This window comes from Sardina pilchardus, chromosome 2, assembly GCF_963854185.1.
Source record: "Sardina pilchardus chromosome 2, fSarPil1.1, whole genome shotgun sequence".
In the NCBI taxonomy this organism is placed as follows: Eukaryota; Metazoa; Chordata; class Actinopteri; order Clupeiformes; family Clupeidae; genus Sardina; species Sardina pilchardus.
In genome coordinates, this window is record NC_084995.1 from 29591155 (window position 1) to 29617280 (window position 26126).

The 26126-nt window shown below is 45.8% G+C and overlaps 1 protein-coding gene across 1 annotated transcript in view; it reads left to right on the top strand.

Annotated features, from left to right (window-relative positions):
- Positions 1–300: 300 nt before the first annotated feature.
- The window catches only part of colec12 (collectin sub-family member 12), a gene marked incomplete in the record, with an annotated part of 37166 nt that continues 11340 nt past the window's right edge, over positions 301–26126 (top strand). Inside the window, 13 exon segments of the mRNA XM_062525608.1 lie at positions 301–739; positions 3765–3815; positions 16911–17033; positions 19342–19428; positions 19558–20601; positions 20720–21199; positions 21650–21792; positions 22002–22111; positions 22352–22434; positions 24101–24184; positions 25473–25557; positions 25641–25716; positions 26087–26126. Coding sequence (XP_062381592.1) covers positions 733–739; positions 3765–3815; positions 16911–17033; positions 19342–19428; positions 19558–20601; positions 20720–21199; positions 21650–21792; positions 22002–22111; positions 22352–22434; positions 24101–24184; positions 25473–25557; positions 25641–25716; positions 26087–26126 — 2413 coding nt within the window.

The following is a 26126-nucleotide window of genomic DNA, read 5'->3' on the forward strand; positions in this document are numbered from 1 at the left end:
GTATGATTGTGTCCATTCTGAAACCTTTTGTAAACCCAGTATAAAAATGGACTGAAATACCATTTCATAAAGGGATGGGGAGATGACATGATAAATGTGGAAACACTTTTTTAATCTTTGCATCCAATCATGTTTTTTTTTTTTTTCTTGTGCCAGTGCCAGACAATGCAGTAGTCTTGTTCAGGTCACGGTCCTCACCTGGTTCTCCAATAAGACATGGACAAGGCTTTGCACAAATGAAGAAAACACGTGGTCTCCCTGAAACCCTACGGGCTCCCCACTTCCTTTTCCATCTTCCAACTGTTTTTGTGGTCGCTCGCCGTGTGCAGGCTCTGCGCTAGAATAGAGACACCCTCCCTTTACTTCAGCTCCTTTGAAAGCGAATGCGAACTTCAACGGGAGAGAGTACACACGTCACCTAAATAGAAGTTTAGTTTTTAATTATAGTATTTTTGTAGGTATCCATTTACTCCCTATTCTTCCAGGCTCCCCTTTTTTCAAGTCCGGGAGGTCAAAGAAAGCGAATGCTTCAGGTGGGTGGCTGGCATCCATCTGTTTTCCCCTAAAGTTTTGGGACATTTTCTGAGGTGTGCCGCTGCATGAACAAGGAGACAGTGGTCTGAGAGTGTATCTGCGCTCTTGTGACACTCTTGAGCCAATGCTATTGCTATGCAATAGATGTGACGACGGACCCAAGTGTCGCTCAGAAACGGTGCATCTCTGTGAAACACGATGAAAGGTAAGGGGTGACGCTGTTTATAAGATTATGCCAGTATCATTTATATTTTGAAAACAGGGCTGAAACTGCCTCAAAACTCTGTTCAAACTAGTAGGTTGGTCAATGGAATACTCTTTCCTTTCTCTTGAGACATGAGTACAACTCCTGTGTGTGTGACATCTGGATGCGATTAAACGCTCGTGGGGACAAGGTTGTGGAATTGTTTGCATTTTTAATGGAGTTAGAAGACATTTTGAGGAAGAAAAGTTTAAAGCAACAAGTTAACTTGTGCATAACAATTCTGCGAAGAAATGTTTGTGTTAGACTACTCCAACCATTTTTGCATTTGGGATTAATACCAAATCTCAGTATAGTAAATGCCCTGAAAACTTCATTCAGGCCTAACGGTACCTACCTTGCAGTTGCATACGTCTATTGTTAAATTGAACGCGCTTGTTCGCCGAAATATTTGTAACTACGGAGTACGAGGCTATTTGAAATACCGTTAGTTGTAGGATGAATTCAGAGAGGCCAGAAGCGTTAGAGGTGCATGCGAAGGGCCGGGAAATATTGAGTCAGGATTATATAATTAAAAGAAAAGCGCCACTGTATTCACCCTGATGCAAGACTCGAAGATGCTGACACTGACATTTCCAAGTGAAGTTCGTCTGGCACAATTTGTCGATGGAAGAGTAGCCTTAATCTAAAAGAGCCATGATCTGACCTGAAACATTAAGCCAAAAAGTGCATAATTTTCAAACAAACCTTAATAGATAGCGCGTAATGTTATCGAAAAATCCACGTGTGGACCTAAAAGAGTTAACTGTTAACCCCCACGCATGAAGATGAGACGACAGAGGAATTCGATTATTTCCATGTGGCATTCCAAGAAGGCTGACTTGGGTTTTGTTGTCCATTATGAAGGAGTTGACAAACGAATAACATTCCCATCGCTCTGAAGTAAAATATTTTTGTGTGACCTAAATGGAAAGAATGTAATCATTTTCAAAATAACGCGTCACAACACAGATATGTGAAGTTTGTCTTCTTCCATATGTTGGTAGATGTAGGCCTACGGACTATGCTGCCATCTGGCGGAACATGATTTTATTTATTATTTTTACCTAAGAAACATGAAATGTTTGCAAGTATTAAAATACTTTGACATTGTAGTAAACCATATACAATATTGATTTACTTAATGTGTTAAGCTTACCACAAAAAACTGTCTTTGTTATTTTTGATACTTTTAGAGGATATACACATATAGTTGGTTATTTATTCAAAGACAAAACATTGAACTAGGCTAAGTGTATCTCCCTGTCTTTATCAGGAGATGAATATTTACATACAGATGTGGTGTGGATGTAAATATGTGCCAGATGAAATCATGTCTAACTTAGGAAAGAAGACAAAGAGCCTTGAAATATCACTTGTCACTAGGGATGAGTGTTGAAATAGGACTACCAAAATTAGTTTCAGATGGAGAACTACATTCAGTCAGCATTTCTTGTTTAACGAGAGCAAAGAATCTGTCTAAGATTATGATATTAGGATATATCAGAAAGAAAAGATTTTTGAAAACATAGTATATTTTTAGCTGTTGGAGAAATTCTGTATACATATCAGTAGCACAATATTGTAAGATTTCATAGGTCATCATGTAACCTATAGTACTAACAACACTCCCTATCTCTAGTCTTAAATGTCATATGGAAGTAGCATTGTGATATTTCTAACTGATAAGGATAGGCTATATTAGTTACAGTAACTGAAAGCTGATTTCAAATGTTATGTTGATCTACCCTCCAGTTTCCCAATACAGAAATGCATCTTGGTTGTACAACTGCTTGATGGCTCAATGGTTAATATGAATAGATCCTGTGACAAAGGCAACCTGTGAGTTAGTGCCTTGTTTAGAATTTTCCTGAAGAAACCTCTAAAGTACACATTCTTCTCAAAAGATCAAGATGGAAAGATTACAGACTCCATGAACAGAGCCAAATGGTGGGGAGAGAGAGGCTTGATTAATGCTAACATTCTGCCTCCATTCCTTGGCCTCGGATCTCAACAAGCTCCTCAGAGCTCCTACAATTTCCATTTCCAGAATCTTGCTGTTTGTTCTCGGTTGGGATGAACCTTAGAGCTTGTCTAGTTGGTGGGACAGCAAGACCTCAGGTCGGTCACTGTTGGGGTTCTCTCTGGTGCCGTGTACCCCCTCAGTTTAGTGTTGGGAAGGGGGCTTGTGTTGGCCTGGAACTTGAGAAACATGTGTGCTCTCTTTATTTTCTCTGGCCATGGACAATGACACATAAAACCTCCTGAAGTCACCCCTGTCCTTTCCCATGAGCTGCCTCGCCACATGAAAGGAGCCTATTGGCTGCCAGCGAGGCCAAGGATGGAGTCCTAAAAAGCAAGGAGCCTTGCCTTTCCTACAGAGGATGTGGTGATGCTGTGGTTTCGTTAACCTGCAGAGGGACAATGTCCACTCTCCTTAGTGTTATTTTGATCTGCAGAACTGTTACAAGCGACCACATGCGCGAACAAAGAATTATGACCTCTGAATAATAACATCCTGTACCATATATTTTGATAGTTTCCAGACTGCTGGCACCAACTGCAGACAATGAAAATGTGCCCTGCAGTTGAACAACTCTTAAATTAGATTGTAAAATGACAGTATTGATTTTTGACCATCTCTAGTCCCAGTTCTTAGAATTATCCATGATACTGCGGAGTTGCTTTCAATTCAAAAAGTTATTATACGGTACTATATGTCTTATATAACATGTGCTATTACAGACACTATTCCTCAAATGTTGTTTGAGTTTCTGATTGCTTGTTTCACTTCAATGTGGAATTAGTAAGAAATTTGCATTTTTTACTATTACCATACTGTATTTTAAGTCTCAAAGACCATTTACTATTAGTAAGTAGTAAGTCTTTATTTATATAACATATTTTTTATGCACAGACTGCAGCCCAAAGTGCTCCAATTTATTTAGTAAGATATCTAACATGCCTGTTACTGTCATCATTTTTACAGACGACTTTGCAGATGAGGAGGAAGTGCAGTCCTTTGGCTACAAGAGGTTTGGTGAGTAAACAGCAACGCAGACTGGGGACACAAAAGCACTTAAGCAGTATTGTTGATGACAACATATTGAACTTGTTAGGAGAAAAACAAAAGATTTATTATGCCAAAAGGGTAGAGCAGGCTAAAAGTAGCAAGAGGTCGTGTCCTGACCGCCATTGCAGCTGTTTGAAGGCGCACATGCTAACATCATCAGGGAGATAAGTGCGCCAAAGAATGAAGAAGGGATTTTACTCGTACGTACATTTCTCTCCCCCTGCTTTGTTTTGAGTTCACCTCTAGCATTGTTCAGTGTGCGTTTTCAACACTGACAGATTTATCTGCTGTGTGTGTGTGTGCGTGCCTATAACTTGAATTTACATCAAAGCAGTATGAAGTGCTTCTTTTGCCAGAGGTCTCAACGCACACACACACTCAAGGGCCAAGGCCCTATTTGTCTCCCCATTCAGCCCATCCTTGATGAAGAGTTAAAGCACTGCAGGCAGTTTGCAGACTGTAGTCTGAATGAAGGCTTATCTTCAGACTGGTCTCTCTAAGTCTGTGCTCTGTCCCACCGATAGCTGAAGCTGATTGTTTGGACTAATCCTGGTTCTGGACAAAGTAACACCTGGCAAGTGTGAGGAGTCTGATCCAAGGAGACAGGCGTTAGCTTCAGCCAACTAGTTGCCTTGAGGTTGAACTTGTGAAGCAGAGAGCCATCCACAAATCTCGGTTTAAAACTGTTTCCTTAGATGAAATTTCACACTGATGTTTTTCACACATAATTTGAATATCCTAGATTTTGTATCACACACAGTCACACACACACACACACACACACACACACACACACACACACACACACACACACACACACACACACACACACACACACACACACACACACACTGTACATATTGAAAGGAATGAAGCGTCACTATGGCTAAACCAAACAAAATGTATGGTGGAAGCATACAACAGTTCAAAAATTCAAGAAGAGCCATAAAAATGTTGTTCTGAGGTTTCTATAGCCCAATCATTAGTTTGGGGGTAACAGTGCCATTGTCATTGACATTCCTGGTCAGTGAACAACAATAGTGGCCATTTCTGTACTGTTCTGAACTGTTTTCTGTTTGACTGAGAACTAAAACCACCAAACCAAAATCAACAGCTGAGTCAAAAAGGAAAGCAACACATGGTTATGCTTATGTTTTAACTCAGCTTATTACAATACATGGGCCTGTTCTGCATGGCTCCATGTTTTTTTTTCTTTCCATATGGCCTGTTGAAGTGCTCTGCTGAAATGGGGTGCAGGGTCCCTTTTTGGTGTGCAGGTCTCCTAAGACTGAATTCATACAGTACCGTGGCTGTGTGGAGCTTGATTATTTTTTTATTTCATTATTTCTCTTAAAAGGCATGAGAGTTGTGCTCATTCGTGTCCACCCAGATCATGGTGAAGTTCCACAGGTGGAATGTTCACACACTGGCGCAAAACACACCTCCAGATCACAGGTCGCCTCTCAGAACGTCTTCTCAAAATAAAGACGTTGTCTTTATCATTAGGTCTGTCATCCGTGGCACAGCATCAGTAATCACAACCGTGTGTCTGGAAACACCTGTCATGCGATCGCCTTTAAAAACCCCTGTCAGCTGGTGGTGTGTGGACATGTATACACCCTTCATTTTCTCAGAGAACGTGTCAGGCAGCACCTCATTCCCCTCGCACGTAACTGGCACTGTCTTCTCGCGCTTGGCCTTCACGACAGAAGAAGTCATGAGAGATAGAAGCCACGAGAAACCTCCGTGTTAATCTCCGATAGGTACGTTCCTCGAGCGAGGATATCGCCGCCGTGTAAGGGAGAGTTGCGGCTCTGTTCTCTAGCAGGCGAAGAAGTGCGCCGAGTGTGAGCGGATGAAGTCCATTTGGTGGGGGAGACGGAGGGAGGGCCCGGTCTCCGGAGAGGCCAGATCTCGGAGGCCCAGCTGAGTCAGCACAGAGGCTGCGAGGGGAGGAAGTGGCGAGGGGAGGCGAGGGGCGTCTGCCCGAAGGGTGGGTACCCTGCCAGTGGAAACAAGGTGTCCCATAGCACCTCTCCACCGCTAACCCCCCTCCCCCCACGACCACTACTACGCATGTTGTTGTGCAGGGCTATGAGAAAGTGGAATGGAAAAATTCAAATCCTGTTCTCTACTAAAAAAAAAAAAAAATCAAGGGAACTCTGGACAAACCTGTCATTCTAGTCAGCTCTTTTAGTTTTCCAGATTTCACAGTGTGCTCTGAGTTTAAAGCCTCACCACTGTTGCCTGGCACGGAGAGGCTAGAAGCAAGTGGATTTTGTGGTCGGAGCTGGAACAGAGTGTACCTTTACAGCGTTTTTGGCTCCAGGGGTCTCGGCAAAGTTTGATTGGAAAATGATTACAAAATGATTAGCAGATGAACGTGTGTGTGTGGTTGGGTGGAAGGCGTTAGCCGCAGGGCTTGTGATGGCCAGATAGGGGTTTGTGTTCTCTGGGGTGCTCTGTTCCAGGCGACATCTCGGAGGCAGGCTCTTGCATCGCGCTGCCATTTTCAGTCCGCTGGGGTCTGCCAGCAGAGACGTGCAGAATTCTCCGCGTCTTTATGGTTTGCCAGTTAGACGAGCAGCAAGTGGTTTTAATTTGAGACAAGTTTATTACTGGAGGAGAATGTTTTCAGAGCGCTTCAGCCCCCCTCCAGGGCTCTGCGTGCACTTTTGTGCTCAATCGTTCCGATGAAATATTACATGCTTGTGTTTTCAATATGGAGGGGAGACACGGGGAGATAGATTAAGAAGGATAGGACAGGAGAGAGGGGGATGCAGACAGATAAAAAGATAGAGGAGGAAGACAACAGACAGACAGAGAGAGGAAGAAAGACAGGCAGGCAGACAGAGAAAGAGAACATGAGCAGAACATTCGTTTATCTCAAATGCCACCGTGGTCCCCCAGGTTAAGCCCCCCATCCGTCTGAAGGGGCTCTTTAGCCTTATCTGGGCCATCTGTCTTAATGATCAGGAGAGTGGTACTGGCGGGTCTGGTAGAGGACAGGGTGTTCTTTATGAACACACAGATCCAGGCCCAGCCAGGGCACAAATCACAGCATCCCAGCAGGAGGTTTGCTCGAGCAGACCATGAAGATTCTGGGGAGAGTGTTGGAGGGGAATGGCCAGGGTCAGAGCCGGGTCAAGCTGGTGGAATTTGAGTCCTTAAAAGCCCATTTGAGCCAATGAGTGGAGGCTCATGAAAAAGAGGGGGGTGGGGGTGGGGTGGGGGGGCAAATATTAGCCTCAACAAACAGATGTTTGGATCCTGGCTAAAGCAGGGCTTCACGCTAACAGCCAAAGGCTTTTCAGAAGACCCGACAGTATGCAGGCTCAAAAAGCAACAGGCTGCGCAGATGCGTGCCGGCGATGACCGGCCCCGCTAACATCTGGCCACTTGACCAGACAGAGATGCTCTAAGGCCCCCCGGTCACAGATATGGCTGAAGAGGGATCACTTGCGCTAGTAGGTGGTCGTAATGCATCAGAGGCAACCCAAACGTCACTAAACATCTCACGTTCAGCTCACATCGGACGAGTATAAATACAGGCCATAAAGCGCTGTCCCTCCCACCCCCCCCCCCCCCCCCCCCCCCCCCGTCTGTAACCCAGTACGTCCGTCGAGGATTGCCCGGGCCGCCACCGGCTTGCCGGGCCACTGCAGCGTGGGGTGAAGGCAGTGTTTCCTTGACCGCTTCTCCACCGTGCATGCGGGGCCCTCCCCCCCCCAGGGGATGCTCTCACCCACAAACATCACCCCCTGTAACAAGGCGTCATGCGATAGGGTGTCCTGCTCGCATGATGGATGTCCCGAGCACCTCTCCAGCTCAGCGGGACTTGGCCCCGGTTCAAGAACAACACACATGTTCGTGATGGAGCCAGGGCCTTTTTCTGTTTTCGGCCCGCACCAATAAAAGGCTGCCCCGAAAGTGCTGCACTGTGTCTGATATATTAATGAAAGTCTTTTGGCACACAAGACGTCCAAAATCAACTCTCGGCTTCCTGTGCTGAAAAAGAAGGGGGGGGGGGAAACGGAGCAAAAAGAAAGATGCGTATATGTATTTTTTCTTCCCTCTGTGCACTGCTCTGATTCAAAAGCCCCTGCTGGCGATCACATTTTCTGGGGCTGGCCAGCACAGAGGCACGGTGCCTTTGTTTCTGGAGCTTTGATTATTTTGGCTGTCAGTCAGGAGGCCGCACAGTATTTTTCTAGCTCGTGTTTTGTTTTTTCCCTATTGAAAGAGAAGTACATTAATGGAGGTGCAAGAGTGCGGAGAATAATTAGACCACACTCACGGTTTGTTTGTTCAGCTTTTGGAAGATCTACACAGTATGCATATCACCAGCATTTCATTTTTCAGGCCGCTCACTCGCATGCCTAGATACATAACAGCCTGCGAGTCCAACGCTGGTCATTATCTTCATCACGTTCATTTGATATCCGTTGATGCCCCCCCCCCCCCCCCCCCAACCCCGAGTTCAAATGTCTGTAAGTTAAAGAGAGAACAATCAGACCTAAGCTTCGGTCACTGGTTTTATCTAGTTCTAGACATTCACGTGTGCGTGCCCGAGTTAGATAAGGCAAGTCCAAGCTCAACTCTGTCTTTATCTCTGCATCAGTGAATGGAGCTGGCCGGGGGTCTTGATTGGCCTCTTGTGGCTGTGCTTGTAATGATTTATTAAAGTGTCCCACTGTTTACATTAAGACTAAACTCCCTTTTAGTGATGTGGCTTCCCTATTTACATTCCAGTGACAGTGTTCATCCAAAGCCCAGATGGAAAGCTTTTTTTTTAACTCTTCTCTTTTTCTGTACTGTCATCATTGGTGGTGTTTGTAAATTGAGATGGGCATGAGCACTAGGGCTGGTAGATTAGCATGGGGCGCTGCCTGCCAAGCTCTCGGTTTGGAGGCCTGTCTGTCTGTCTGTCTATCTGTCTGAGGGAGAAGGGGAGAGAGAGAGAGAGAGGAGAGAGAGAGAGAGAGAGTCTTAGTCCTGTGGTTTTATTGGCTGCTCGAGGTGATGATGCCTGTGAGTGCTCTCTGGTGGCTCTGGCTTTTGTCAGGGTGGGCCTCTTCTACTCTCTCTCCCTCTCTCTGTCTCCCTCTCTCTCTCTCTCTCTCTCTCTCTCTCTCTCTCTCTCTCTCCCCATCTCCATCTTTCTCCATCTCTCCATCTCCCTCTCGAAGACAGACCTCCAGCGCGATGGCTGTTGATTGCGTCGGAACTCCGTCTCTGCGGTGGTGGGCCACCCACCGGCCGAGGCTCCGCTAGCCGCAGCAGCACAGCCCCGCTCTGGCTCTCAGCAGCTGGACCAAACACGGTCAGGCAGCGGCCAGCAAAGGGGGCTCAAGGACTCCAAACACTATTGGTGGTTTTTAGCCTTGGATGTCAACAATGTACTGTGGAACTGGAACATATGCACTTCTAGTTTTTTTTTGGGGGGGGGAGGGGGGGGGGGGGGTCCCTGTAAAAATGTTTTATTTTCCGCAGCTGCTTTTTGGGTTGCTGCGAGCGGCACTGCTGTCTCCATTTGACTCGTGTGTAGAAACAACATTCATTTCAGTAATCGCACGCCGCCGCCATGGTGTTTGTATTCTTCAGTGTTTATGTGCAGACGGGGAGAGGGCTGATGCAGCTTAGGGCAAATCCTCCTTCTCCACGGCACCAAACTTGAGACAAATAAAACAAATTTAGTTGAGAATAGCACAGCCATGGTAACCCAAAGCCTGCCAGTGTTTTTTTTTTTTGTTCTGTGGTGATGGTGGTGGGGGTGTGAGGGAGACATGAAAGTGCTCGGATTCAAAGTGACTCATCGTTAGCAGCTCCAACGCTCTTACTGTAACAGGCCTGACCCTTTTGTGTTCCTGGTGTGCGTTGAGCCAAGCCAAGCTGCAGGGTGTCAAACCAGATGTGGAAAACTGATCAGTTCACCCCGTGCGATGGAAGGTCTGTTTTTCAAACGATGACTTAACAAAGCCATCGATGGCGTAGCCAGTCTATTGACAGAAAACGTGGTTTGCTCCTAACAGCGTGCCCTCAGAGCTAGCTCACGCAATAGCTCCCTACTGTTGTCTTCTCTTGTGTAACGAAGCGAGAGCGGCTTGAACCGGGAGCTGTTTTGTTTCCCAATAATGCTCCCTTTCGGTGAGGTAAGTTGAAGTTTCCTTTGACTCGGTGTCAAAAAATGAACTTTTACCCCCGACTCTGCAGAAGTGTGGCCTTCCTTTCTTGCTTCGTAAGCTGTTGATGCTGGACTGACATGAGCGAGGCCTTGGAAGGAGCCCAGGTGCGGAGCTTATTTGTATTTTGTCCAGTTTGAACGAGAGGAGCGCATCGCTGGATGAGGCCTTTTAGTCCTCCCAGTGGAACCTGTGTAATTACGCCAGCATGCGCCCCCCCTTGGCCTCATCAGTTCTCCAGTATGAGGTACCGTAGCCTCATTTATGTGTGTGGGTGGGGGGGGGGGGAGTGGGGGGGTACTGGGGGCAGGCATGTGTTCCTGCTTTCCTGGAAATGACCTCACTCTATACATGCCAGCCCTGAAAACACGCCGGGGAGGAGCCACCGCTGGCGCTCGTTCCTGCAGGCCAATAAAGTGAGTTTATGGCCCCGCGCGCTGTTGTTCGCAGCGCACGGAACGTGAATGATGGTGGCACGGCAGAGGATTTCTCACCGCGCGAACTCTCTCCCTGCCGAGGCCCTCGCCGCCTTCACCTCGGCGTGGAGAAGCGTGCGAGGGGGAGCCTGGGGGGGTGCGTGGGCTGGGAGGGGCGCCTCGGCAGCACCGCCAAGCTGATCCCCCCGTGCCCCCTTGTGTTAGCGGTCGAGCGTGGGGGTGTCGTCAGCCGTCAACGCATCTTGTCGTTGCCAGTCATGTCCCCTCTCTCTCTCTCTCTCTCTCTCTCTCTGGAGCCATTGAGGTCTCCAGCGATGACGGAAGCGCTGAGCAAGGCCTTGCAGAGTCTCCAGGGTCTGGTCCTGGCTCCCAGGCTGGTGCTAATGAGAGTATGAACTTCTCTGATCTGCCCCCCCTCTCTTTAGCCCTCTCTCCCTCTCTCTCTCGCTCTCTCTCTCGCTCTCTCACTCTCAGCCGAAGCTGAAGCCAAAGAGGTTGAAATCCAGGGGTCATGTGCTTACTCAACACCTCTCTTTTAGCCTGGGCTGTGTTCAAATGCTTATCAGTCGAGTACTCAAAGCACATATGTTTGTGACTGGTAGTACTTGAGTATGACATAAGTGATAGCTAATGGTGGAATGTGGTTGAGTGTGTGCGTGTGTGTGTGTTTGAGTGTTTGAAGGGTTCTCTCTCTCTCTCTCTGTGTGTGTGTGTGTGCTTGCATGCACACTATTTGTTTGTATGTTTAGGTGCGTGTGCATGTGTTTGTGTGTCTCTGTGTGTTTTAATGCGTCCCGCTGTCAGGTCCGGCTGCGCACCTCTGATTCTGTTGATGCAGGTGCCTGGGGAGCAGCGTTTAGCAACCGTGTTGTGCTGCAGCCTGTTGTGAACACTGTGTGCTGTGTGAAATGGGGAATGCGCTTTTTTGGCCCTCGAGTTGTGTTTGGGATTAACTTGGAATGTTGATTGTGTAATTGGCCAAGTATGTTTATTAGTGATCATCATCAACAGCTCTGTGGGAGGCCCACTCCACACAATGTGTGTAAACTATGTGTACATTTGAAGCACGGCAGAGGATGTACAAAGCCATAACAGTGTCATGTTCATGTGGATGTTTGTGTATCTCGCCAATGCCCTTACCTTGTGTAGCCTCTATTCGGAGTGACATGTTTGTCCAACTTTGTGTATGTTTGTGCTTCACTTCTGCAGTCATAGCAACATAGAGAAAGTGTTCTGGTAGCTGCTGGTTGACTGCCACTCTCTCTCTTTCTCTCTCTCTCTTTCTCTCTCTCTCTCGCTCTCCTTCTGTCTGTCTTTTGCCAGATTTAGACAAATGATCCATTTGGTGCTTTTTGTCTTAAGATAACACAGGGCAGATGGATCCTGGAGAGACACACAGTCACCCCCACTGCTGTGCATCATATGTGGCCTCCCTGTCTGTCCAAACGGTTGTCTCTGACACCAAGAGTCATACAGAACCTTGCTCACTTTTTGAACAGTCGTCAAGGCCGAATGCCTGACACCAAGTGCGTTTATCTCCCTTCCAAATGAACAAAGGCGCTTTCAGCTGTCACGGTGCCGTTGTGGTTTCTCCGAGGATGGCCTGTCATGAACCCAATAACTTTTAAGCCGTCTGATTCATTCAAATAGATTCCTAACAAGGATTTTTTTTTTAAAGACTCTTTTCATTCTCAGTCTTTTTTTCTGGCGCACGGCCTCCTCCATCACATCATGAAACAATTGTAGCCTAAAACAGGCCACACGTGGGCCGGTGACTGTGCCAGAGTCCCTATTGCTGCACACACGAGAGGCGGCTTTTTATTTCTCCCCATCCGCCTGATGTCACCAGGAATAGTTGCAGGCTATGAGAGGGAGGGAGTTGAGTGAGTGATGTTTGTGCAGTGGTGGTCTGACATGGTCCCACATCGGGGATTGAATGAATACGAGAAGTTTTGTGGTGTTTAGCTGAAAATGTTGAAAACAAAAAGTCCATGTTTTTCATTCCTGTCCACAAAAAGCCTGTTTTTCTTTTATGTAATAGGGGTTTGAGACTGAGACATAACACTAAGAAACCAATGAGCAACACGATTGGTCATTGGAGTAGTTCAGTTCTATCAGACTACTACAGGAATAGAAGTTTGAAGTGTGCTGGTTAGTTAGTAACTTAGACCCATCTTAAGCTATTTATGGTTATGTTCTGAAGTGGTCTAGAACCCACTTGCTGAGTCATTGTGCATTTCCATATCTTTCCATATTACCACGAGCATTCAGCTTACTCAGCTTCTGAACTAGCCCATTGCCTCTGTGGGAGATGACATACTAGCATGCACAAACAGGGCTACAATATAAAGAAGTCTCCTGACTAGACACAAGGTCGTGCGCGTTATTAGTACCCCAAGCAACAGCGACCCCCTACCCCCATCTCCACAATCTCTGTTTTTTCTTCATGCTGAGGAAGTCATTTCTACAAAGGCCCCATTAACCAAAGCATTCCCCCAGCATCCAAATTGTAAAACGAGCTGACATTTTAGATGTTTGTTCTTGCATGCCTGGCATAGGGGGTGATGTATCAAATGTTCTCATACACTCTTTGATTTTTTTCCCCTCCTTAATAAGCACCAGATGGGCCAGGGACCGTGCCTATTTAAAGTGTCATAAACCTGTAAGCATGTGAAAAAAAAGAAAGATGTTAGCCTTGCATGCTATCCGTGCTCAGCAGTTTTGCAGACAGGGTTTTAGGAATGTTGTAATGTGGCTGTTTGCCTCCGTGACCTGTCTACCCCTCTGGGAGTGCTCACTTGTTAACATTCCTGGGAGACGCTGTTAATGGACGCGTTTGATTGGGCCCGTTAGGCCGAACTCTATGGGAGGCTGCGTGGGGTGCTCACGCTGCCGTGCTCATGTAACAGCGGTCTCGCTCCACGAGGCTCTCGAGGCTTTTTCGCGCATATCCGCATATCCGCGCGGCTGATGTGGAGGTGCGACTGAATGAGTGTTTTGGCAGCGCATGGGCCCTGTGTAGCTTCACTCTGCTGCGTGAGCTCCCTGGGGAGAGGGTTTGTGTTTCTGTTCAACACGAGAGGGCGAAAAGGTCCTGTTGTTACTAAGCAACCCAGGCTCATGAAAGGCCCCTGTGCTGATTTGTGCTGATACTGTGTCTCTAAACTCCGCCGGACTGTCCTGACTAATATCCACAGGTCTCGGGTGCCAGGGAGGGTGTTTCATTTGCCTCGAGTTTATCTTCCACCACTGCTCAGGCCTCTCAGCTGTTTGTGTTTGTATAGTCTTTGTCAGACCATCCTTCAAATCAGCTCATCACTCCTCACTGATTGAACACTCAAAATGGATGTGCGTGTTTCTCCATAACTGTGCTTCATTAAACCCACTGCACTCGTCCTTCGCTTTTGTCCATTGGATTGTTTGTTCTGTTGAAATTTGTCATATAGTAGTTGCAGCTGCTGATGTAATTGGATGGAACTTTTACAGTGCAATTACATCTGAGGTGGCCATAGGTCTGAAACTAATTTCCAAGAAGTTGTAAACAGGGAGGATTTGTAGCTTTTCTGTCATCTGCGACTGTGTGTCTGTTTATTCGGTGTGTCAGCTCAGAGTAATGCATTGCACTTTTTTTGGTCTGCGTGGGTTCAGAGACACTGTCTACAAGTCATCCAGACTTTTTTACGAGCAAAAACTGTCCCTCGGTTGCCATGGAAATTTCCAGCGCCGGCGGTTTGTCCAACCTGGCCAGGGCGAGAAAGGGTCTTATTCCAGGTACGCGAAGAGACGAGGATGAAGAAAAAGCACAGAGGAGAAGTACAGGAATTTTCTTTGACCGACTTCCTGAGCTCCAAATGAAACACAGCTGTTTTACAGGCATCAGTGTTGGCCTCTGCTGAGCTGAGCTACATTCCCCCCTGGCTGCTCACCCACTCACCCATCCCCACCTCCCCTCTCCCCACCTCCCCTCTCCCCACCTCCCACGAGCCCAGCAGAGCTCTCTCCCTACCTCATCTCAAAATAACACCCCACATCAGGCAATGTTGAAACATTTTTACACAATACAACCCCCTTCACCCTCCCACCCCCTGTTGTGCATACCACCCACCTACCCACTCACTCAGACACACACACACACACACACACACACACACACACACACACTCACACACATAGCAAACAAATATTATTAGAACGGTCCTAACCACAAACAGATACTTTCCCAAAATCCCTCCATTCTAACCGTGTCCAAAAGCGTCTGTTCGTTCTCCATCTGTTCTGTTTTTTTATTTTTGTGTAGTCATGCGACAGTGAGTCAGTGAGTTGTGTTTCACCATAGCTCAGCCCCTCGGAGGCGCAGGGCCTGTTTATTTACTCGCGGGGAACTTCCTGGCCTCAGCCCAGCCACGGCAAGCTGGTTGACTGGGACACCCTGGCAGCATTCCACCCTCGCCGTTGTTCAACTCCATGCCTCATTGTAAAAGGTTGAGGTATGACCCGTCCACGGCAGGAGCCCACATGTGGCTCTCTATGCAGGCTTTGTTTAATAGGTGAAGACCTGTGTATATGTGTGTGTGTGTGTGTGTGTGTGTGTGTGTGTGTGTGTGTGTGTGTGTGTGTAAGAGAGAGAAAGCGAGAGAGAGAGAGAGAGAGAGAGATTTCTTTTCATTTTCATTTTCTTACCTCTAATTAACTGTAAGGTTTAGTCAGTGGCATAGAACACATACAGTATATCATACAGTACATTGGCACAGAGCATTATCACATATAGAATAGATTTTTTTCCTCTTTTGTTTTCTGAGAAGTTCTGCTCAAATACATTTCCTTTCTCAGAATTTTGAGTACATGGAAAGCTTCTGGCTAAGTGGATTTGATAACCACTCTCTCTGCTGCCAAGAAACCCTACAATATGTTGGAGTTGTGCGCCATGACAGCTGATGGCTGATGTGTTATATCTCAACCATTATGGGGAGAATGTGCTTGGGAACCAACGTTTGCTGCTTATTGATTAGATAAATGGTCGCCCACAAACGTGACCGTGAATGCAGTCCAGAAAAAATGAAGTAAAAAAAGCGTATGGGCCTCAGTTGAGGATAACAATTACATCAGCACACAAATCTGATAATGAAGCCAAATTGGATGATTTTGGTGTTTAGTGATTAAAGTTCTCTCTCTCTCCCTCCCCCTCTCTCTTTCAGTCCCTCTCTCTCTCTCTCTCTCGTTTAACTAGATGAAAGCACACTGTACTTAGCATGTATGTATACAATTGCTCCGTAGCTTGAGGGCCACCCCTGCTTGTTTATGTCCTGTGCGTTTGGTTTTAAGCAGCATATAGATTAGTACCCCGTGGTTTGGAGGTGGGAGTGGGTCTCCGAGCCCCCACATGGCTCCCCATGCTGACTAAGTTGCTGGAAACTAGGCTGCTGACTGCCTACCGCCAGTCTGCTGGCTATAGTGGGGCTGGGGGGGGGGGTGGGGACACATGTTCCATGTCCGGGGCTATGGCTGAGCCCTTTGAGGTGACTTGACCACAGTGTTTACACAGATGTGAAGGGTCCAAGAAGGGGCTCCCCTTCTGACCTGTCCCCTTCGACCCCCCCTCTCCCCTGCCCCCAAGCCCCCCACCCCCCATCTCTCCTGTGGCTTTCATTTGCGCCATGCTGGATGCCATGACTGCCATTGCGGCCATCTGGTGATAAAGTCCCTGCAGCCTGATAAAGTTAGGTACGAGGAAGTCATGTGAGGATGTGATCCCAGCTGTGGAATGTCTGGCTCTCGTTCGGAAAGATAGCGGGGTCTGGTCGCGTTTGTTTACCAAACCCTAACCGAATTACCCACAGAGCCATGGGGGTACGTCTTTGCTCACTGCTGGATGGGGTCTCATTGGATTCAGCTGAAAGGCATTTCAGTCCTGACCCGGAACAAAATGTCAGCACCCAGGACCGTTCCAAGTTTTTCTCCTCACAAAAGCGAATTTTCCATGCTCTCAACCTTTTAAAAATAAACATTATTGAGTTTTCTATTGTGCATCGCAGTGCTTTTGCCAATCCAGGCTGTAATCACCTTTTTGTGCGTAGCGTAGGAGTAATACATAACTGGCTCAGTTCAAGTAGGTGCACTGAAGTCATGGATGTTGGATTACTCTGCCATCACCATAGAGATCCTCTTGACTAAGCAAAACAAGTGAAGGGCCCCTTAACCGGAATCATTACGCTATTTCACAAGAGAATAGGGGGGAATGCTACTCAAAATGACCTCCTTTTAGTTTAGTTTAGTGTAATTGCAGTTGCTATGTTGCTCCTCTGTCAAGTGCATTTTCAGTATGTTGTTTTGACTCTTTTCACAATTGATAGCTGCAATGCAACTTAAGATACTTTTTTGTTAAGAACAAAAAAAACTACAGACAAAGTTCCTGAATGTGTTTGTATGGTGCTGTTTTGTTTTAGGAATCCAGGAAGGAACTGAATGCACTAAATGTAAAAATGACTGGGCCCTGAGGGCTGCGATCGCTCTTCTATACGTGCTGTGTGCTCTGCTTACCATCGCCGTAGCAGTGCTGGGATACAAAGGTAAGGAAAGATAACCTCACCCATCTATCTCTCTTTTCTTTGTCTCTTCTCTCATGCGCCCTACCTTATCAATGAATCTGTCCTTTCCACTTCAAAGCCTCGTAGAAATTCAACAATGAGGAGAATGTAAGCAAGAGACTGTTGCAGAAACGTTCCGGTGATTCATGAAATGTTATGTTTTGATAGCAGAAGGAGAATTCGCTGTATGTTTATCCTCCGGCAGCTGATATGTATCGGAGATGAACTCTGGTTTGTCAGCAGAAGTGCTTTCTTAATGTCCCATGTCCACCCACTCATCCCCGTGTGTGTTTGAGCCAGGACAGCCCACTCTCTTACAACATAAGACAGTCACCAAATGTGTAATAACAATGGCACAGTAGGCCGTATTTTGACTTTAAAAGTTGAGCACATACACTGAGTACGTTACAGCTCGTAGGTAAAACATGCTCCACATAGCAATGGCATATGCATACAGTATGTGTTGCATTGTGTGCATGAGACACAAAAAAGACTCTCAGTCTGAGAACTGCTTCCAACACATTTAGACGGTGGTCCGTTCATCAGAAGGGAAGTCCACTCTCACACACTCTCTGTGATGTGATCACTTAACATTTCGACTGGGATCGCACTCTTGTCTCTGAATCCATATGCTTTTGCCTAGAGATGATCAGCACTGAGCTCTGAGCTGAGCTCCACCGTCCACATCATGTCCTTGATTTAAATCCAACACACATGTTTCCAGTGGTTTCTGTAGGCCCTAATTTCTACCAGATGACCCAGTCAAACAGACTCAGTAAGCTCGGCATGGCAAACCCGCTGAAGTGCGGATTTTATGCCTTGGCAGCAATTTGTTGTCCCCAGGAACCACAGGTTGACTGACAAATGGGGCATCTGTCCAAGTGGTTTTGTGTAATCTGTTTTTTTATGTGATCTGATGGTTGGCATATGCCCTTGTGCTCTCTGACTGAGAGCTGAGACGGGATTTTTCAGATCATCACTGTCATCCTTGATACCCTCGGCTTTAGAGGAACTAGTGAGCATGCTAACATTATAGGCACATTGTGTTAGTAGCACTACATACAGTATATGTGTCATGGATAAGCAATCATTGGCATACATTAAGTGAAAGCAATACAGAAATAATAGACAAGGTTGTGAGGGTTGTGATTGCAATTGTGTAGTTATGTATTGAGTAGGATTGTTTTTTGATCTGATTGTTTTCTACACTCAACTCTCTTCTAAATAGCACTTATATCGTATTATAGAATGCTGTTATGGAGAGGGGTGCGGGGGTTTGGGGGGAGGGGGGGGTCTGGGGGAGGTAGCCTCCCACTGTCTCTTCCCTGGGGGGAGGCTGAGCATCCAGTCTTTGAAATAGACCTCGGTGTTATGTTTCTCCTCACTGCATGTTATTGTTTTGTGTTTGGTTTTGTTCTGGTCTTGTCCAGAACAAAAACACTTGGGACCATCCTTGGATGTTTGTAAGCACTGTCTGTATTTTCTAAAAAAGATGTCAAAACAACAAGATGAGAGGACCCAGAGGAAATAGATGAGGGAATAAATACGGCTATTTGACATTTATTTAGACTTGTGTAACGTCTTATCGAACGTGATTGTCCGTAGGAGACTCTATCAAGGTACAGAAGGTGGCTTTAGGTTTCAGGAACGCCTGATATGTACAGTAGTGCAGGCCTAAAGAACTATTTTTAGTCTTGGGTCTTTGTGTTAGTAGAACCCAATACACTGATGTGCTAATCTTAGAATCAATGTAAGGACTTCCACAGTTCTAGTGCCCTCTAGTGTTCATGTTACGGTGTGGTTATTTCCAATCAGTTAATAGCATACAGCAACATTTGTTTAGCCGCACAGTGTCAGAGTTGAATCTTGCCCTGAACATCACAGCTGCAATCCATAAAAATAGGGCTGCTATCAGCAGAAAGGGCCTAAGAGCTGAGGTAACATTCCATCCTGCAGATTGCTTTGAGGTATGACTTCCATGTTGGCAGAAAAATGCATATAAAGCAGCGGTGGTGCCAGCAAGACTGGCGGGAATCACCACTGTGGGCTCAGGAGACAGGCAGACGGTCACAGACCCCTCAGGACCCACTCTGCATTCCAGAGGAAATTAAGTGTCGTCCATTTCCTGTGTGTGTGCGTGCGTGTGTGTGTGTGTGTGTGTGTGTGTGTGTGTGTGTGTGTGTGTGTCAGAGGTGTGTGCAAAAGGACAAATCCTTTTCATTTTGGTATGAACGCTTGCACTTTATTCTCCAACTATTTTGACTTGAGTTATGATGCCTGTCCTCCGCAGTGGTGGAAAGGATGGACAATGTAACAGAAGGTATGAAGAGTTACGGAGGGAAGATTACAGATGTGGAGACAGACCTAAAAAAGCTGGGTGAGTATAATCGAACTGTCTACATAACACTGATGTTTTACATGCCTACGGTTTGGAATGTTTTTGTTTTTTGGAATGTTTTTTTTTTTTTTTTGACAGTGATTTTTTTTCTTTTATCCCCCCAATCAGATGCCCAGACAGGTAAGAAAACTGAGAACGCCACCAGTGAATTAATGTCCTTTAAGTCGGACATTCAGACGTTGCAGCGCCAAGTGCATGACATTGCCAGCAAGGCGAACATTAACCAGGCAGCTCTGGATGAACTACGGGAAGTGGGAGAGGACATGCACAGTGGCCACATCACCCTGCGGAGTCTGCTGGACAGCAACGCCAACACCATCCGCAGCGTGAACAGCACGCTGACCACCTACAGCACCCTGATCAACGGGCTGAAGGCCGACACGGAGCGCCTGCACTCGGGCCTGCTGGTCCAGACCACGGACCAGAGCCGCGCCCTGATCAGCATCAGCGCCCTCAACCTCACGCAGGCCCAGCAGCGGAACCTGATCGGCGCGCTGCAGCGCTCGGTGGAGGACACCAGCCAGGCCGTGCAGAAGCTGAAGAACGACTACCAGGGCCTGCAGCAGACGGCCCGGCAGACCAAGGCGGACGCCGACTGGCTGAGGGAGAAGGTCCAGAACCTCCAAGCGCTGGCCGCCAACAACTCTGCCCTGGCGCGGTCCAACAGCGAGGCCCTGGACGACATGGGCTCGCAGCTCGGCACCTTGTCCGAGCAGGTGCAGAACGCCTCGTCGGTGTCCGAGGGTCACGACCAGAGCTTGCGCGAGCTCATGGATCGCCAACGGGACCACGACAACGCCACCGCGAGCAAGTTCGACCGGCAGGAGGCGCGCCTGGACGGCCTGGAGAGCGACATGGACCGCGTGACGGGCAACGTGAGCTTCACCACGCAGCTGCTCGGCGCCATCAGCACGGACCTGAACGGCCTGAGGTCCTGCACCGAGACGGTCACCCGCCACTCGGACCTGCTGCTGGGGCTGAACAGCAGCGTGGCGGAGGCCAGGGCCGACGGCTCCGAGCTCCGGGCCCAGCAGGACGAGCTGGCCGCCAGGCTGGACAAGGAGGTGAGCAGCCTCTCCGTGGTCATGGAGGAGATGAAGCTGGTGGACACCAAGCACTCGCAGATCATCACCAACTTCACCATTCTTCAAGGTAAGGAACGTGACACCAGTCAAGAGTGAATCTGACGTGTACATATGAGACGTAGTGGTATTCAACTTTGCACATTCATTTCAGTAGTGTATTAAACAAACATATTTGTTTATTACAGGGCCTCCGGGACCAAGGGGCCCTCGGGGGGATAAAGGACCCACAGGCCCAGTGGGAAAGCAAGGCACAAAAGGTGACCCTGGGGACAAGGGAATGACAGGCGGACCCGGCATCAAAGGAGAAAGAGGTCCCCCTGGAATTCCAGGGTTACCAGGACTCAAAGGGTCGGCTGGATCCAGGGGATCGCCAGGAACCAAGGGTTCCAGAGGGTCAGGGGGTCGCGCTGGTCCACCTGGTGAGAAGGGTGAGCCGGGTGCACCAGGTCTGCCAGGGAGAGATGGACAGCCTGGCCCCCAGGGGCCACAAGGCCCACAGGGACCCCGGGGACCAGCTGGGGCTGAAGGTGCAGAAGGTCCACGTGGGCCGGTTGGCCCCATCGGCCCTCCTGGACCACCTGGGTTGCCAGGGTTACCTGGTCAGACAATAATAGGCCCGGTAGTACCGCAGCAAGTCAAGGCCCCAGAGCCCACGCCATTCCCTGGTAAGGGTAGAAACACGACTGGTGATGAATAAGTAGCTCTTCATTTCGACACTCCAGGCACAGTGCTGTAGCAGTTTTGGCCTATTTAGTGCTAGATTACTTATAGATAGATAGATACTTTATTGATCCCCAAGGGGAAATTCAAGACATGTATACATTGATTCCAGGCATTTTACCCGTGACCTAGTATTTACAGCTGTATAAAGATTCTTTAGAGTTCTATAACTTGCTCATGAAACTGCTCTGTTGTACAAGTGATGAAAAGTTCTTCAACTTGCCTTGTCCTCTTAATTGCTAATGCAATCAAAGAAATGTGTGTATTGCTAACATAATAATAATGAAAGGGTTGCTATTACAACATCTTAACATTTGTTTGACTTCCTTTGTGTTATTGAATATACAACATTCACATCAGAACAACCAAGTGTAAAAAGCATCTATTTTTGACAGGTTGCCCACTAAACTGGAGGAACTTCGGAGACCAATGCTACTATTTCTCATCTGGAGCAGAGAGACTAAATTTTGATGAATCGAAAGAACTCTGCAGTAACAAGTCATCCACCATGCTCATTATCAATGACAACACAGAGCAGGTACAGCAAAACTCAACATCAGATTGATGAATGATTTGCATGATTTGTTAAGATGTTTATTTTAGGCCTATCAATAAGGTCTCTGACATATGTAGACTCTTACACCATTGTACACTAAACACACATTGCACCACTGAAGTTGTAGTTATCGGAAACATCTCGTCTGTTTTCACACACACAACTGTAACATTGGTGATACTCTCTTTCAGCAATGGATACGAAAGCAAATTGTAGGGAAGGGCTACTTTTGGCTCGGGTTGACCGACAGCGAAGAAGAAAACATCTGGAGATGGGTTGATGGGAGCCTGCCAGCTTTCACGTGAGTTAACATTATTGATATCTGATCTGTGTATTCTATCAAACGATAGTACTGATCTATGAAAACAAGTTGCTCTATACTGTAGCTGTATTGGATTGCAGTTGTTATTACCTTGGATTTGAGAAGGTGTGTGGATTCAGTTGTTCCATGGGCTATCCTAACATGATAATTGTATCACCATACACAAACATCTCCAGAGCACTCTGCATTGATATCATGCTTATTGAATCTCACCTCCAGAAAATGGAAACCAGGCCAGCCTGACAACTGGAGCCATGGGCATGAGGAAGGAGAGGACTGTGCTGGTCTGATTCATGAAGCTAGTTGGAATGATTTCTTCTGCACTGACCGGATTGGCTTCATCTGTGAAAAGGGAGTTGAGAGTAAGTTGTGTAAAATGATGGGGGAAATAATGACACTGCTGTATAGCCTGTCACGGCGAACATCACTCAATATTATTGTCATGTGACACGATCACGGCAACATAAATGCAGGCCTCTTTTTCTTTATTTATTTATTCTCCCTCTTCTTTCTCTTATTATTGTTATTAAGCTATTATTTGCTTTATGATAATTGGTGGCATGATTATTTGAATTGGAGAACTTATTTTGTTTTCATTTACTTTCCACAGCGCTGGAAGTTCCCGTTTTATAGCATCTGTTCCAGAGTGAGGATGACATGGGATGTGGCAATTACAGAGACTGAATTCCCAAGATGTCTCTCATCACTTTCCTTCCGGAGCAAGTGCCAGTGTTACTGTGCCAAAAGACACTTTTAACCTGACAGACAGGATTGCGAGCACCTCAGCAAAACTCCTATATTTTTATATGTGCAGACAAAATGTATCATGCCTGTCATAGGTACACTGACAACTGGTCATGTAAAATGTTCAATTCATTTTTAAAGATTTTTAAAGTGAAAAAAAAAAGCTGAAATGTACTGTAATCATATGAGTGTAAATACTTTACAAACATACAGTCTATCCTATTTCATAGGTATATCATATTTAGCGATCAGGTTTCACACTCCTGTGCAATAATGAGGCTTTGCTGTGTATTTAATGACATACATGAAGCTAAGCTGTTGATGCCATAAGCTACATCACCCCAATGATTTCAGCAATATGATCTAATCAAGATGAGCAGAACTGCTGTTTTGCCGAAAGTACATTGTTGATTCTTTGGAATTCAAGATGACATATAGTGGCCAAAGTAGGCCTTTTAAAATAACCATATCTCCTGACACATTTACCTATAGGCTTATATGTCACCATACTGAAAAGTTGTTTGTTTAATCTTAAATATAGTTGTCATTTTCTCAATATTTTTCTATGTCTCTGATTTACAATATTTTGGTTTATGTAGCTATAATTACTTTAGATAAAATGGTATAATTTACCTTTTCAAACCATTCCATAATGTTGGCCTCAGGTACATTTCTGTGTGCTTTAGAGTTGTCCTTTTGTCAGAAGTTAATCAGGTGCAAATGGATGGATTCATTCTACATCAGTTTATAAATAAAATGGAAACTGGTCTGGTCGTTGTGGTTTTTTAAAGATTGTCCGATTGTCTGATAATCAGTTGTATAGCATCGCCTATTATTAACGCAGCTGTGTTGGCCTAATACTTTGCTATGAGTAGCCTACTATGTCATATGATCAGTCACCTGATTATCATGCGATTGTATTTGTTATAGACCGTTCATCACAGGCCACGAAACAATATTGTAAATCAGATTAATAACTAGATTAATACCTTATAGACATCATCACTGAGATACTTGAATTAAGTTAATTGTCCTATTTTCCTACCACAATACACCCACATTTCCCAGGATACAGTGCTGTTTACTGCTGACGGAGTGACAGTGTTCGTGTTGTCAGGGACGGGCTCTGGTGGTGCTGAAGATAGCTTTCTTCCCTGTTGATGTAGCGGCACTTTTATACTATGTAACTGTATGCATTTATTGTCAAGAACTGACGGTGAAAAGGCCACAACAAGAACAGGATAAACTTGCTAGTTTTCATTTCGGCAATGCCTCTCTTCACGTCTAACCCCTTTGATCAAGATGTTGGTAAGTTCAGAGTTTGTTAGCTAGTTTGCTAGCATAATGCTAAAATGCAATAGTAGATGCTTTCGACCCAGTGACTTTAACGCTACTATCTGAGTGAATAATGCTGTGTACTGGCAATCGACATGTCAGACTATGTATGATTTCCGGAACGCGTAAAATAACACTTTGTTTACGATGAACTGATTCTGTATAATGTTACACATACAATACATAGCTAGGGTTAACGTCATAGCTAAGAATACGTGTTTAGCCTGAGCTAACGTTAGCCTCATTGGAAATACAAACACATCAAGCTTGCTGTGTCTGAATTCTCTAGTGAGCCAATAAAACACATATTTAAACCCCATTAAAGAAAATTATGAGGGTTTCTCTCCAGATGTATATGTATAGTCTCCGATGATCAATTCAGTTGCGTTTGAGTGAATTAGAAGTGCTAAAGCAGATTGACACAATGACGCTGCACTTGTCTCTCACAGACAACAAAGCTAGTTAGCATGGAGCTATCCTGTCTTGGTATATTTACCCTCAATGTATTAACTTTGTGAATTATTGATGGCTTTAGGTGTTGTAGTGCTAAACCTATGTCCAACAGCGAACTAGCTGGTGGTGTCTGTCTTCAGTTGTCTATCCTACATTGTGTGTCGGTGTAGTTACCTGCGGCACAAGAACGTATGATAGCAGTAACTAGCTAGCCAACAAGCCAGCAGCTTAGTGGTTTCATTGAACATATCGTTAGCTTGGAGAAATCAGCAGTTATCGTTGATTATAACTGAAGCTTTAATGTAAAATCAGTATATAGTCTAACGTTACATTATCCACAAACACTGGTATTTATCACGCCAAACATGGAATATGTAAAACTATGTATCTGTAGCGTCTAAATGACATTAATATCAGAATCAATGTGATGCATCATCATATCATAATTGCTTAATGTATGAATGCCCTCTTTCTCCCCCCACAAATGGCTTTTTACTTTATCTTTTTGGAAGATTGAGTGTGAAGGCAACAGTTATCTGTCCCATGTCGTTTTCATCTAATACCTTGATCTGTATATGAAAGAACGAGGCTATTTGTTTATTGTGATAGCCTAATGTTCAGTAAAGTTTGATTGGCATGAGTGACGCCTCCTCAAATGTTGGTCAATTTAGCATGACCTTGGATATAGGATGCCCAATGAATGTGGAGAGGCAGGCAATCATGTAGAATCTGTTCTCCTTCTGCCTTTTCCATCACAGTTGTTTGAGTTTAAACTAAGCGTGACCTAATGCCGAATGGATCTTTTCAGAGAAAGCAACCAGTGAGATGAACACAGCAGAGGACTGGGGTCTCATACTGGACATATGTGATAAGATCGGACAGTCGCGCACAGGGTAAGTATAGGGTCATGCAGTCAGCGTGCTAAATTGTAGGGAGGATGTTTGTGTTCAGCACTGACGTCTTGTTCTCTCTGAAGGCCAAAAGAATGCCTGCGGTCCATAATGAGAAGAGTCAACCACAAGGATCCTCATGTAGCAATGCAAGCATTGACGGTAATGAGACTCTGAAACATTATTTTACAGAGCTTTTAGAGCCAGCATTGTGCGTTATTTAGAGAGCCATGTTATCTCACAAGACACAAGCAATAACATTCAGAGAGTGGGTTGAATGGTGTGTAATGAGACCATGGGGGGATTTGGAAGTAGCCTATAATGTCTTGTAATGGATATATCTCAATAAATGGTACCATGTTGTCCAAAAGCTGCTTAGGAATTGATTTCAACTCCAACAATATGATGTGACCTACTTTGAGGACATAGGGTCTGTTATGGTTTATTTATTGTATTTACATATTGTGTATATTGTTATGCCTCTGTGTCTATAGAATATTTGAAATTAACAAACAATGCATTTCCCACACAGCTACTAGGTGCATGTGTCTCAAATTGTGGCAAAATATTCC